Source organism: Oratosquilla oratoria, chromosome 16 (genome assembly GCF_046742065.1).
Source record: "Oratosquilla oratoria isolate Oo_2021 chromosome 16, ASM4674206v1, whole genome shotgun sequence".
NCBI classification, from domain to species: Eukaryota; Metazoa; Arthropoda; class Malacostraca; order Stomatopoda; family Squillidae; genus Oratosquilla; species Oratosquilla oratoria.
Window position 1 is genome coordinate 46610466 of NC_134792.1, and position 15266 is coordinate 46625731.

Below are 15266 nucleotides of genomic sequence, written 5' to 3' on the forward strand. Positions count from 1 at the left end.
ATAATGCAATTAGATGAATACCACTGTTATGCTATTCAGATGTGAGAATTAAGTAATCATTCTTGCCCATTGTTTTCCCACTTTCCTCTGCATCCCTTCTTCCAACATCTTTATCATTCATAACAATTGTGTCACCTTAATCTTTTGATTTTATTTTTGTGATGTGATTCCAGAAATCCTACATGCAGGTGTATGATGATGATGACAATGATGATGATAAAACAATGAACGGTAAAGACGAGGATGACTTATTTGAAGATGAAGAAGATGAAGATCATGACAAATCTATTGAGTTTTCTTCAGAATTTGGAAGTGGTAAGAAGAGTTCCACAAGAATTTTTACTCTCACCAACCCCATTTAATTGTTCAACAAGTAAACTCCTTACATCATAACTAGAACATATGTCAAAGGTCTTATCTAAGCAGATGCATATATACATATACCAAAGGCTTTTTCCCCCTTACAAGGGAGGTAACAAAAAAAAAAGGCATAAAATCCACTCCTACCCAATCCATCCCCACATACTCTACTCCCATTCACCCCCTCCCCTCCCTCTTATCTTGGCTCCTCCTCCTAAGCAGATGACCTAGTAATGATAGCCCAACAATGTAACTACAAACCTATGGCCAAAAATACACAAGTTTATTTTATTAAGCTAGAATGTGGCTGAGACAAAAGAGAATGTCTGCATCCCCTCAAAAGTCATCAGGGATATTGTTACCCAAGACTGCCATGAATCAGAACATGCTCAACAGTCAGATTCAGTCAGATTTGTTTTCCCTCACTCTTTTTGTATGGATATGCTATTATTATCATTTATTAAAACCTTTTAAGCTTGATTTTATATAAGGAATTGACTCCATTTTGTAAAACTAACTAGAATATATGTGGGTAAAAGTAAGGTGATGAGATGTAAAAGGGGAGAGAATGGCAATGAGCTGAAAGTAAGTCTTAAAGGAGAAAGGCTAGAAGGAGTGGATAGCTTTAAGTATTTGGGGTCACATGTGGCAGGAAAGGGAGTGGAAGTGGAGGTAAATTGTAGACAGAGAAGCAAGTAAATACCTTTGGGGGATTAAAAACTGTCATGAGAAATAGACATTTGGGAATGGATGCAAAGAGGAGATTATATGAAGGGGTGATTATGCTCACAGCACTGTATGGGGCAGAGACTTGGATTTTAAGAGAGGCAGAGGAAAAGTATAAATGTGTTTGAGATGAAATGTCAGAGAAGTAGGGTAGGGATTATAAGGTTGGATAAAGTGAGAAATGAGGATAGGGGGGATGGAAAAGGAGATAGCAGATAGGGTACATGGAAAAAATAAATGAAGAAAGAGTAGTAAAATAGGTGTGGAAGGCAAAGGTGGATGGAATGAACTTGAGGGGATGACCAAGGAGGAGATGGATAGATAGGGTGAAAGGGGCGTTGAGAAGGAGGGGGATGTATGTTGAGCAGGGAAGGGAGAAGGCAGGAGATGAGTGGAGAATGGCTGTCTATAGATGCAAGAAAGGGAGGGGGAGGGAGTATAGTTGTATTATACGGGAAGGGAGCTATGCTCATGGTGATCCTCCTTTGTATCTCTCAGCATCAAGTTTTTTCTTAAAATCTTGAATAGTGTCTTCGTCTAATTTGTTCCAAGTATCTATCACTGTGGGAAGCTTATTTTTTTTTTTTCCTCTCCAGATCTCTTCTGTAATTATCTTTTTTGAGTTTCTTTTTGTGTCCTCTTGCCCTGCCCTGTGTATTGCTTCTGACCCAGGGCAGTGGGTGGAATACAGGGATGACCCATCATCCATGTGGAGCTAAAATGAGAGGGAGGAAAAGGTGGTGGATTGGAGTGGAATGGGTTGGAGTGTCTATGTGAATTTGGAACTAGCTACCTCCCTTGTAAGGGGGAGAAAGCCCTTGGTATATAGATAGATAAAGTATATTGGACTGGAACAGGTGAGGAACTTTGATGGTTCTGCTTACCAGGATGAATACATTTTGATGATAGTCATGTATTTTGTTACAGTTTATAGAAGATGTAATAGTCAGCAAACAGCTGCATTTGGAGATGATGACAAGACTTCTATCATTAGCAAAGGGGATGAAGACCTAAGCACAGTTTCTGATAACATAGAGATTGCAGAAGGCCCTTCACCTCCACTGTTCCTTCACTTCACTTGTACTGTGCGCTCCAAGGGATCAGTTCAGCGATCTGTAACAGTGAAAACTGTGCCGACCTGTTTAGGTATGTTGAACTTTTTTATTGTGATGATTGTACTCAGAACTCTGGCTTTATCAAGAAGTTCTAGTGTGTGAAGGGTGGTTATATGCTTTGGCTTAGCCAGCTCCCTTGTAAGGGTGAAAGGGATTTTCGGTAAGGTATGGGCTTGGGAATCCATCCAACTGTCGAGTTTCTAAGTCTCTTCTTCTTCTTCTTCTTCATCTTTTTTTTCCATCACTTTATCTTCCAAGTGTATGTACAAGAAATGACTCATGGAAGTGTCATAAATTACACAACATAATTTTTTTTACAAAAGTTTTGTTTATTGTAAACTTTATACTGTTTATTAATCAATTTTCTTTGCTGATTCCAAAACACAATTATTTTTTCTGTATCATTGACTATTATAGAAATACATTGCCTCTCAATTGTTGCAAGAAATGCCTGTAGATTGAGTGTCATTGATTCATTCTATAGTAGCATGCACAAGCTTCACTGGGACACCCTATTGTGTGATCTGACCTACAGTCAAGTTGGCTTGACCTGAGGGTCAACCACCAGGAACACCTGCATTCTCAAATGCAGATTCAACCATATAAATTATATTAGTTTTTATAATTTATCACTTCTTGTATATATTTATATAGAGGAAAAGTAAATACTGAGTGTCCATACTCAGTTCCCTCATGTATGTAAAATGTAAATAAATTGACAGAAGATGTTACAATAATAGATGTAAAATATATGGTTGACAACTGCCACCATTTGAATTCTAAGTGTAAAACATATAAGAGATTGGGTGGTGGGAGTAAAATACATTGTTGACATATTGTTGACAACTGCCATCATTTTCTTCGTCACCTCTGCTGATGGAAAGCACAGTCATGGAGGTAACACAATAAATACTATAAGCCATGAATAGTTTATCTCTAACACCTCCAGCCAATGTAGAACAACACAAGTCTACATTCTGGCAGCAGCAGTTACAGATTAGCAGATTTCATGTGCTGAGAAGATACATCAGAGATCTACACTCAGGTTAAACATAGCCATAGAAGGATGGTGAAGAGGTACAGGAAGGGCAGGGCCTTTCGCCATTCCCAGAGCATGGAGAGAGCTGAAGAACCATCACAATGACTTTTACTTTTGTATGATTGATGTGACAAAGTACAGGCATTTACTCGCTTCTCAATCTACATTCTACCTCCACCTCTACTCCACCCTTTCCTGCCACATTCACACCCAAGTATCTAAAACTATCCACTTCCTCCAGTCGCACTCCCTTAATACTCACTTCCAGTCTGCTGCCACTTTCACTCCTTGTACATATCATCACCTTACTTTTACCCACATTTGTCTTCAACTTTCTTCTTTCACACACTCTCCCAAACTCTGTCACCAACTTCCTTAATACCTCCTCTGATCCTGCTACAAGCGCAGTGTCGTCCACAAACAACAACTGGCTTATTTCCCACTATTCTCCATTTCTTTAACCATCTTTAATCCCAGACCCACCACCCTTGCATTTACCTCTTGCACCACCCCATACATATATAAGTTGATCAGCCAGTGCAACATAACACATCCCTGACAAAGTCCCACCTTTACCTCGAACTACTCACTCTCTCTATTTCTAATCCTGACACATGCTTTACTACTTTCATAAAAACTCTTGACAGCTCTTAACAGCTTTCCTCCTATCCCATATATATATGCAAAACTCCCACAGTGCCCTCCTGTCTACCCTGTCATAAGTCTTTTCCAGGTCCATACATACATACATACATATACCAAGGCTTTTTCCCCCTTCCAAGGGAGGTAGCCAAAAAGGGGAAAGGCATAAAAACACTCCCACCCATTTCATCCCTAAATACACTCCACACCCCTCCCACCCTCCCGCTCATCTGAGCACCTCCTGGATGACGGGTCATCCCTGCACCCTGCCCACCGCCCTGGGTCAGAAGCAGTGTCTCAAGACACAGCACATCCACAGCAAGGCCGCTTCATTTAATCGGCGACCCCCCCCTCTCCGTCCCCCCTTGCATATAAGGAGAGGACGGGGAGAAATCCCTTCGGGCTGCATCAAAATTTACTCACACATACTACCCCACCCCCCACCCCCCCGCCCATTCCTCCTCATGCAATCACAACATCATCCATATACAACCATTCTCCACTCACCTCTGTCTTCCGTCCTCTCCCTTCCTTCCTCAACAGACATTCCCCTCTTCCCCAAAGCCCCCTTCACCCCATCCATCCACCTCATCCTAGGACGTCCCCTCATGTTCACTCCCTCCACATCTGCCTTCCATACCTCTTTTACTAGTCTTTCTTCACTCATTCTTTCCATGTGTCCAAACCATCCTAATATTCTTTCATCAACCCTATCTCCCAAATCCTTTTTCACCCCTGTTCTCCTCCTCACCTCCTCATTTCTCACTCTATCCAGCCTAGTAACCCCCACCATACTTCTCAGACACCTCATCTCAAACACATTCAAACTCCTTCTCTCTTCTTCTCTTATGTTCCATGTTTCTGCCCCATATAGTGCTGTTGGCACAATCACTCCTTCATACAGTCTCCTCTTCGCATCCATTCCCAAATGTCTATTCCTCATTACACTCTTTAATCCACCAAGGCATTTACTCGCTTCTCTCAATCTACATTCTACCTCCACCTTCACTCCACCTTTTCCTGCTACACTTGCACCCAAGTATCTAATACTATCCACTTCCTCCAGTCGCTCTCCCTTAATGTTCACTTCCAGTCTACTGCCACTTTCACCCCTTGTACATCTCATCACCTTACTTTTACCCACATTTATCTTTAGCTTTCTTCTATCACATACTCTCCCAAACTCTGCCACCAGCTTCCTCAATCCCTCCTCTGACCCTGCCACAAGTGCAGTGTCGTCCGCAAACAACAGCTGGCTCACCTCCCACTTTTCTCCATTTTCTTTAACCATCTCCAATCCCTGACCCACTACCCTAGCATTCACCTCTCACAACACCCTATTCATGTATAAGTTGAACAGGTCCATAAAAGCCAAAAAAAAAAGTCCTTACCTTTTCCTATAGTTTTCTCACACATCTGTCTAACCACAAAAATCTGATCTACGCAACCTCTACCTGTCCTAAATCCACACTGTTCCTCACCAATTACTCCCTCTGTTCCTCTCCTAATCCTCTCAATCAAGATCCTCCCATAAGCCTTACCAACTACACTTAACAAGCTAATCCCTCTGAATACACTCACACTTGTCCCCTTTTCCCTTGTAAAGTGGAACTATACAGGCACTCCTCCAGTCCTCCGGCACTCTACCCTCTTTCCAACAAACATTAAATAACCTCACCAGCCAGTCCACCATCACTGTATCTCCTTTTTTTTTAGACATTCTGCATGGCATCTGTCCAGACCAGGTGCCTTATGTGCTCTCATCATCTTAACAACTGCCTTCACATCATCCTTCCTTATTTCTCCTCCATTTTCCTCACTCATCACGTTCATTTTCTTAGCATTTCCCACTGCAGCCATCTTTCCCTCCCTATCCTCCTTCACATTTAGCAACTCCCAAAAATACTCTGCCCATCTTCCCCTTACTGCCTTGTCTTCCATTATCATCTCTCCATCTGCACCTTTTACCTTTTCTTCTCTACTTGATTCACCTCCTCTTCCTCTCTTAATTTCTTTCCAAAACATCTTTTTATTACTTTCAAAATTTTCTGTCATACTCTTACCCCACTTCACATCTGCTCTCCTCTTTGCCTCCAAAATACAAATAAACAAAACATGTTATATTGTGTTAGGCACATGCTTGCATTATTTAGGTGCAATCTTTGAAAGTATCTTTGGAATTTCTTCTTTTTTAAGTTTCATTTCTTTAACTTCCAGGGGAAATTTTGGATTGTTTTTCTGAAGAAAAAATTGACTTACCGAGTATGTCCATGACTTTGGACGTTTTGTGCATGGTGCTTCCTCCAAATTTCCCATGTGGCATCCAAAGTAAGTATACCAAAAACAGAACTGTTGACTCACATGTTTTGAAGTGGCCTGTCTGTCAGCAAGCACTTGTCCACATTCCTTTGTATCTTTGTCATTATGTTTGTTTATGCACTGACTTTTTCCCATAACCTGAACAAAGATTATATAAGGCTATGACTTGATTTACATCACTAGATGTACCCATTGAGAGGGAACGGACTACAAGTTCAAATTCAACTGGTTCAGTACAGCCTCAGCGTAGACTTTCAAATGCATCCTCTACAAGTGGCATGGAAATTGATAATGAGTGAGTTTTTGTGCCTTTCTTTCTTATCAAACCATTAAAGCCTTGTTCTCATTAATATAAGCTTATATATACAATAGATATAGTGAAGTCATTCTCACTTTCATCCTCATATGCATGGGAAGCCAGTATTTCAATGGCTTTCAGCCAACTTTCTCAGTGTTGACTCCAGACGCTTAACTTGTAAATAGTACATGCTAGCCTACTCTCTCTTTTTTTCTCCATTTGCTATGTTTTTATAGTGAATGCAGGGACTTGCAGGTACTTGCCATTAGTCCCAGGCCTTTGTGTATCTATGCATAATGATGTTTCACTTGCATGGTGATTTCATGATCATTAAACTTAAAGTAAACCTAGGTCTCTCAACCACTTCAGTACAAGTCAAATTCTCATGTGCAGCATCAGCTACCATATGAACTACACTACCACATCACACTACTCGCATTATAAAATATAGTCACTGTTGTATTACTCATTCTCTTTTACTCATAGTAATAATAAACACAGAATACATGGTCAAACCATGTACAACTTAAATATATATATATATACATCATACATACATATACCAAGGCTTTTTTCCCCCTTACAAGGGGCATAGCCAAAAAGAAAAAGGCATAAAATCATTCCCACCCATTCCATCCCTGAATACACTCCACACCCCTCCACCCTCCCTCTTTTCTTAGCACCTCCTGAATGACGGGTCATCCCTGCACCTTGTCCACTGCCCTGGGTCAGAAGCAGTGTCGCAAGACACAGCACATCCACAGCAAAAAAAAAAAAATATATAAATAAAAAATAAATAAATAAATAAATAAATATATATATATATATATATATATATATATATATATATATATATATAATATATATATATACACACACATAATCAAGACATCAATGTGCTGGCATCCTCGTGTACCCACTCACACCTCATGATGCCTACATAGACATCATCATACTGAAGTGGTTAATGCAACACTCACCAACCAGCATTTGTGCAGACTTTTGGGCCCAGGACATAAACCTACTTTGGGGATTGGTGGTATTTTATGACCTGGCCCAATACCCAAAGTGGGTTTATGTCCTGGGCCCAAACTTCTGCACAAGTGGCAGTTGACAAATGTTGGATTAAGAGACATATGTGTAGTAGAAGGAGGGGAATAGTCATTGCTTGTTAGCTCTTTTTATGTGGAAAGGTGGGGGATTGTATTTTGTTATTAACCCCTTCCATACGGTGCCGCACACGTAGGCGTCATGGGGAGCGAGTGTATTCGCGAGGCTGCCATATCGGCGTCTTGATTATATTTATTGTAGTCGCCCCTCCATAATGATATTCTTTCTAATTCTTTTGTAATCGCATTTTCTATGGTTATCAAAATTCACGGGTGAAGAGAGAACGATCGATATAAGCGGTGACTATATTTTATGATGCGAGTATTATTACGACACGTCGTACGGCTGGCATTGGTTGCTGCCACCGAGATCTTAGTCCATGACGCCTACGTGTGCGGCACCGTATGGAAGGGGTTAAGAAACAGGGCTTCTCACCTTTGGGGCATTATCACATTGAAGAGGTGGTAAAGGAAAGGTTAAAGAAGGATAGTAGAATGGAGGGAGAGTGGAGATTAGTTTTCAGTCATGTTGAATGAATTGGTTTGTAGGAATGTCAATCAAGTCCCTGAAATATTGACTGCATAAACCATGCAGTTTATACCTGATACATGGAAAAAGAAGAGGAAACGTAGTTAAAGTTGATAAGAGAAGGTCTGGGGCCAGTCTAGAGGCATAGTGTCAGCCTCCATGGCTGCATTTCTTAATGAAAGTAAATATATTGATTAAGTTTGAATATAGGCAGCAGGGAGATGTCTGTCTTTCAGGCCCACTACTTACAGAGACATGCCATAGGTTCTGGGCCAATGTATATGTATAATAAAGTTCTGTATGCATGGTAATTTCACAATCAACATTTCATTTTATATTTATCATAGGTACATAGGTGGGATGGATCAGCTTTCTCATCTTCCCAGCTACCAGCATCAGTCAGTTATCACTGCAGTTGATGATGTAAGTTTTAATTTTATGACATCATTGAAAGGGTTAATCTATATCCTTATTAGGAACTGTTTGTTATTATATTGTCGTGGTGGACAGTTATAAGCACTGCCTTAGAGTATATGCACTATTAGTTTTGATATTTTTAAATGCAATATTTACCTAGTTGTATTATACGGGAAGGGAGCTATGCTTGTGGTGACCCATCTTTGTATCTCTCAGCATCAAGTTGTTTCTTAAAATCTTGAATAGTGTTTGGACACACTGTTTCTTTGTCCAATTTGTTCCAAGTATCTATCACTCTGTGTGGGAATTTTTTTTTTTTTTTTTTTTTTTTTTTCTCTCCTCCGATCTCTTCTGTAATTATCTTTTTTTAGTTTTTTTCGTGTCCTCTTGTTTTTCCATTGTCCCATTTCAATAAGTCATTCTTATCTAAGATTTCCATTCCCTTCATAATTCTATAGATAGTAAGTTTCCTCTTTCCCTTCTTTGTTCCAGAGTTGGTAATTCTAATTTGGACAGTCTTTGTTCATATGTCATTTTGGAAAGAGTTGGTGCCAGTTTTGTTGTTGCTCTTTGTATTCTTTCTAACTTCTTTATATTCTTTTTGGTACTGGTGTTGCTGCACATAGTGTTGCTGTACATAGTGTTGCTGTGTACTCCTTTATATGGGGGGACGGAGAGGGGGGTCGCCGATTTAATGAAACGGCCTTGCTGTGGATGTGCTGTGTCCTGCGACACTGCTTCTGACCCGGGGCAGTGGACAGGGTGCAGGGATGACCCGTCATCTAGGAGGTGCTAAGATGGGAGGGAGGGTGGAGGGGTGTGGAGTGTTTTTGGGGATGGAATGGGTGGGAATGATTTTATGCCTTGTCCTTTTTGGCTACCTCCCTGGTAAGGGGGAAAGAGCCTTGGTATATGTATGTATGTATGTAATCCAAATAGGCAAATGCCACTTTTATTGACCTCAATGAATTATAGGTTTCTCTGACTATTTTATTAATATGCTTATCCAGTGTCATGTCTTTGCTGATCATCACTCCAAGGTCTTTTTCCAAGTTTTTTTTTTTTTTTTTTTTTTTTTTTTTTTTTTTTTTTTTTTTTTTTTTTTTTTTTTTTTTTTTTTTTTTTTTTTTTTTTTTTTTTTTTTTTTTACCTTTTCTTCACCAATTTTATAGTCTCTCGATATTCTGTTTTTACTTTTTCCAAATTCCATTATGCTACATTTCTTGATATTGAATTGCACTTCTCACTTATGAGTCCATTTCCAGATCTTGTCCAAGTCTTGTTGTAGTGAGTTGCAATCCTCCTCCATTTTTTACTTTCTTTAGTTTTTTTTGCGTCGTCTGCAAAGAAATTCGTACAACACTCTACTCCTTTTTCCATGTCATTTATGTATATAGCAAACATGATTGGGGCCAGTACTGATCCCTGCGGGACACCACTTATCATTTCTCCCCAATTTGAGAATTTGTCTCTAATTACTACTCTCATTTTCCTCCCAGTCAGGAAGTCTTTCATCCATTCCAATAATTTTCCTCTGATGCCACCTATTGATTCTATCTTCCTTATTAGTTTATTGTGGTGTGGTACCTTATCAAATGCCTTTTGTAGGTCCAGAAAGGCACAGTCTGCCCAACCATCTCTCTCTTGTATTATGTGTACCAATCTTGAGTAGAAGCAGATCAAGTTTGTTGTACATGATCTTCCTTGTCTGAATCCAAATTGATTTGGATTCAGTATAGTTTTTCTTCCAAATGTTACCCATCTATTTTTGACGACCTTTTCGCAAAATTTTGCTACTGTGCTTGTCAGGGAGACCGGTCTTTAATTTGATGGGTCTTCCTTGTTTCCTCCCTTATAAATCGGTACAATGTTTGCCTTCTTCCAGTCCTATGGAACTTTTCCTTCTTTAAGTGAGAATTTAATTTTATTGTATATTTTGTCTGTTAATTCTTCCATGCATTCTTTCAGTATCCAATTTGCAATTCCATCTGTACCATGTGATTTTCTAACGCCAAGGGTTTTGATTTGGTCGCTGATTTCCCTTCTGTGTTACAGTTATTTCTTTCATTGAGGGGATCTCTCTCTCTCTCTATTTCCTCACAGTTAGGTGAGTTTTCTATTGTGAATACTGATTTGAAGTGGTTCATGATTTCAGCCATTTCCAGTTCTTCTGTATATTCATGTTTACCTTGGTGCAGCTTTTCTATTTCTTGTTTGTTCTTCAGTTTGCCATTTACATACCTGTAGAATAGTTTGTGTTTTTCCTTGCATTTTTCTATTATTATTATTATTTTTTTTTTTTTCATAGTTTCTCTTTTCATCTGCATGTTTTTATATACTCATTTTTAAGTTTGATGTACATTTGCCATTTGCTTGTTTTCTTGTCTCTTTTCCATTTTTTCCAAGCTTGTCTCTTTTATCCTTAGCCTCACTACACCTTTTGTTGTACCAGCTTTTTATATATATTCTTTCCATTTTTTGTTGTATGTATTTATTTACTCCATTGTAAATTTCTTTTAGTATATTCCATTTCTCTTCCATCCCTGTTTCTTCATTTAGGAATTTTTCCCAGTTCGAGTTGCGAACGAATTTTTTGAGTTTCTCAAAATTTGTTTTGTTGTACATTAGTCTTCCTATTCTATGTTTATCATTTCTGCTTTGATCCATTTGCTCTTTCAACTCAAATTCTATCAGTACATGGTCACTCTTTCCTATCGGAGTTTTGTAATAAATTTTATCAACAATTTCAGGCTCTGTCGTAAGTATTAAATCCTGCCTTGATGGTTATTCACTACCTCTGTATCTTGTATTTTCCTTTATCCACTGATTCAGTGTGTATTCAATGGTCATGTCGAGCAGGACATTGCCCCAGAGTTCCTCTCCGCCCTTCACTGTCATTTCCTCCCAATATATTTATTTTTATGGGAAGGGAGCTATGCTCGTGGTGACCCGTCTTTGTATCTTTCAGCATCAAGTTTTTTCTTAAAATCTTGAATAGTGTTTGCACACATTGTTTCTTTATCTAAATTATTCCAGATATTCAGCACTGTGTGGGAAGCTTTTTCTCTCTCTCTCTCTCTCTCTCTCTCCAGATCTCTTCTATATCCTTTTTGAGTTTCTTTTTGTGTCCTCTTGTTTTTCCATTGTCACATTTTAGTAAATCATTCCTATCTAGGATTTCCATTCCTGTCATGATTCTATAGAATCCGACTATTTTGTTGATATGTTTGTCTGGTGTCATGTCTTTGCTGATTATTACTCCAAGGTCTCTTTCCGAGTTCACTTTTTTTTTTTTTTTTTTTTCCCACCAATTTTATAATTTTTTGATATTCTGTTGTTTTGTTTTTTTCCAAACTTCATTATACTACATTTCTTGATATTGAAGTTCACTTCCCACTTTTGAGTCCATTTATAGATTTTGTCCAGGTCTGATTGTAATGATTCACAAGCCTCTGTTCTTACTTTCTTTAGTATTTTTGCGTCATCTGCAAAGAAAGTCATATAATACTCCACTCCTTCATCCATGCCATTTATATATATGGCAAACATGATTGGAGCCAGCACTGACCCCTGCAGGACACCACTTCTCGTTTCTTCCCATTTCGAATATTTGTCTCTAATTACTACCCTCATTTTTCTCCCAGTCAGGAAGTCTTCCATCCGTTCCAATAATTTTCCTCTGATGCCACCTATTGATTCTATTTTTCTTATTAATTTCTTGTGTGGTACCTTATCAAATGCTTTTTGTAGGTCTAGATAGGCACAGTCTGCTCATCCATCCCTCTTTTGTATTATTTTTATTAGTCTCGAATAGAAGCAGATCAGGTTTGTTGTACATGACCTGCTTCTATAAATAAATGAATATATAGAAATACACAGGGAAGAAAAAGGAAATTATGAAAAAGACATAATAGAAAAATGTAAGGATTAACCTAATTTATAGATGTGTTAATGACAAATTGAAAAACAAGCAAGAAATCGAGAAACCATGCCAAGGGAACATGGAATACACAGAAGGCATAGAAATGGCTGAGATCATGAGTAAATATTTCAAGTCACTTTTCACTAGAAAAAATGTATGGCACTGGGATGAAGGGTGAGAAGTGATATCCCTCCTTATGGAGGAAATAATAGCGACACAAGCAGAAATAATGGACCAAATAACAAACCCTGATGTCCGGAAATCACACAGCCTGGATGGAATTGCAAACTGGATACTAAAGGAATGTAAAGAAGAACTGATTGGCAAAATATATAATAAGATGTTCACTTAAAGAAGGAAAAATACCAGAAGACTGGAGGGCGAACATTGTACCAATATATAAAGGAAGAAACAAGGAAGACCTGACAAATTACAGATCAGTTTTCCTTACAAATACTGTAGCCAAAATTTGTGAAAAAGTTATCAAAAATAGATGGACAAAACATCTGGAGGAGAACAACATACTAAACCTGAGACAGTTTGGATTCAGGGAAGATCATGTGCCACAAATCTGATCTGTTTTTACTCAAGACTATTAGATATAATACAGGAAAGGGACAGATGGGCTGATTGTGCTTTCCTAGACCTACAAAAAGCTTTTGATAAAGTGCCACATAGAAAACTATTAAGAAAACTGAAAACCATAGGAGGGGTACAAGGTAAACTACTGGAATGGATGGAGGATTTCTTGCATGGAAGAAAATAAGAGTAGTGCTCAGAGATAAGGCTTCTATTTGGGAAGAGGTGATTAGTGAAGTTCCACAGGGATTGGTACTGGCTTCAGTAATGTTTACTACTTATATGAATGACATTGACAAGGATGTGGACAGTTACATGAGCCTCTTTGCTGATGATGCAAAGTTGTTGAGAAAAGTGAGCACTGAAATAGAGTGTGAATCATTGCAGAGAGACCTGAGCAAAATTTGGGAATGGAGTCAGAAGTGGGAAGTGGACTTCCATTTTAAGAAATGTAGTACAATGGAATTTGGAAAAAGTAAAAACAGGAAATCAGGACAATATAAAATCAGTGAAAAGTAACTAGAGAAAGTGGGATTTGAAAAAGACCTGGAAGTAATCATCACAAAGGACATGTCCCCTGATAAACACACAAAAAAAATGTTAGAGAAACCTACAACTTGCTGAGATCAATAAAAGTGGTATTTACTTATTTGGACAAAGAAAGAGTGAAGAAAATACTAGTCACACTTATAAGGCCAAAATTGGAGTATGGAGTGACACTATGGTCACCCAGTACCAAAAAGAATATAAGGAAAATTGAAAGAATCCAAAGAGCAACTATGAAGATAGCCCCCACACTTTCAGAAGTGTCATACAAAGAGAGATTGTCAAAACTAGAGTTACCAACCCTGGAACAAAGAAGAGAAAAAGGAGACTTGTTGACCATCTATAGAATCATGAGAGAAATACAAGGGGACATGGAAGGAATCTCAAAAAGGACAGTTATAGAAGAGACCTGAAAAAGAACAGCTTTCCCCACAGAGTGGTGGATGTATGGAACAAACTGGACAAAATGATAGTGTGCGTGCAAAAACCATACACGAATTTAAGAATAATTTAGACACTTCAAGATACAGAGACGAACACCATAAGATACAACTAGGTAAATATAGTATGTACACCACAGTGATCCATCCTCCTCATCCCCTTTTGCAGAAAATAGAGAAGACAGAGAAATAATTGTAAACATGACAAAAGCATTATTTCTTTCTCCCTACTAAAATTGTAGTGTTCTCAAAGACTCACTCCCCAGACATCTGAAAGATTCTATCCCATTCCACCAGAGTGTGGCCTGGGTGTATCACTATCACTGTCTTCATTATGACTTGATACCTAGTTTCAATATTTTTCTAAAGAACTGCAATATTTAGTTTGATAAATTCATTTGTGTATTTAGTTTGGAATTGCTTACTCTCTTTTCTCTCTCTCTCTCTGTCTCTGTCTCTCTAACTTAGCTCCTATATATCTACAATAACTACTACAACCATTTTTCCCTAGGTCAAGTGGTTATTGCGTGATGAAATTGCTTCATCTTTGCTACAAGCATATCCACTAACAGAACAGATTCTTGAAATGGTTGCAGCTCATGTAGAGAGTTCCTCTAATGCTGGGAATTGTATTTACGAACCTATTGGTCTCCATTTTGTGTGTGGTGCAGAAAAAAGTATGGAGCAGTTTGTTCAGGTAAATAAGCAACAAGTTATTCTTGCATTGTTTGCAAAAATGTACACATATAATTCCTGAACACTTCAGTCAGTTTCTCAGACGAGGATACAGAGGAAATCAACAGAAAACCAAATAAGCATTTATATGTTATATATATATATATATATATATATATATATATATATATACATATATATATATATATATATATATATATATATATATATATATACATACATACACATATACCACAAGCTTTTTTCCCCCTTACAAGGGAGGTACCCTAAGTCAAAGGCATAAATCCACTCTCACCCATTTCATTCCCACAATACTCCACTCCCATTCACCATTCCTCCTTCCCTCTTTTCTTGGCTCCTCCTGAATGACAGTCATCCCTGCATCTTCCCCACTGCCCTGGGTCAGAAACAGCACATCTAAAGCTAGTCTGCTTCATTTAATTGGTGACCCCCTTCCTTTCCCCTCATGCAGAAAAAGAGAAGACAGGGAGAAATCCCTTCAGGTTGCATCAAAATATTATTCACACAT

At 38.4% G+C, this 15266-nt stretch overlaps 1 protein-coding gene across 9 annotated transcripts in view; it reads left to right on the top strand.

Annotated features, from left to right (window-relative positions):
• Positions 1–15266, top strand: part of LOC143033961 (KICSTOR complex protein SZT2-like) — a 278573-nt gene that overhangs the window by 124724 nt on the left and 138583 nt on the right. For all 9 annotated transcript variants that reach the window (XM_076199683.1, XM_076199687.1, XM_076199686.1 and 6 more), the window contains exons 28-33: positions 174–315; positions 2014–2232; positions 6100–6210; positions 6385–6496; positions 8485–8560; positions 14553–14738. In XM_076199683.1, the coding sequence (XP_076055798.1) occupies positions 174–315; positions 2014–2232; positions 6100–6210; positions 6385–6496; positions 8485–8560; positions 14553–14738 (846 nt within the window). The remainder of the gene's footprint in view (positions 1–173; positions 316–2013; positions 2233–6099; positions 6211–6384; positions 6497–8484; positions 8561–14552; positions 14739–15266) is intronic.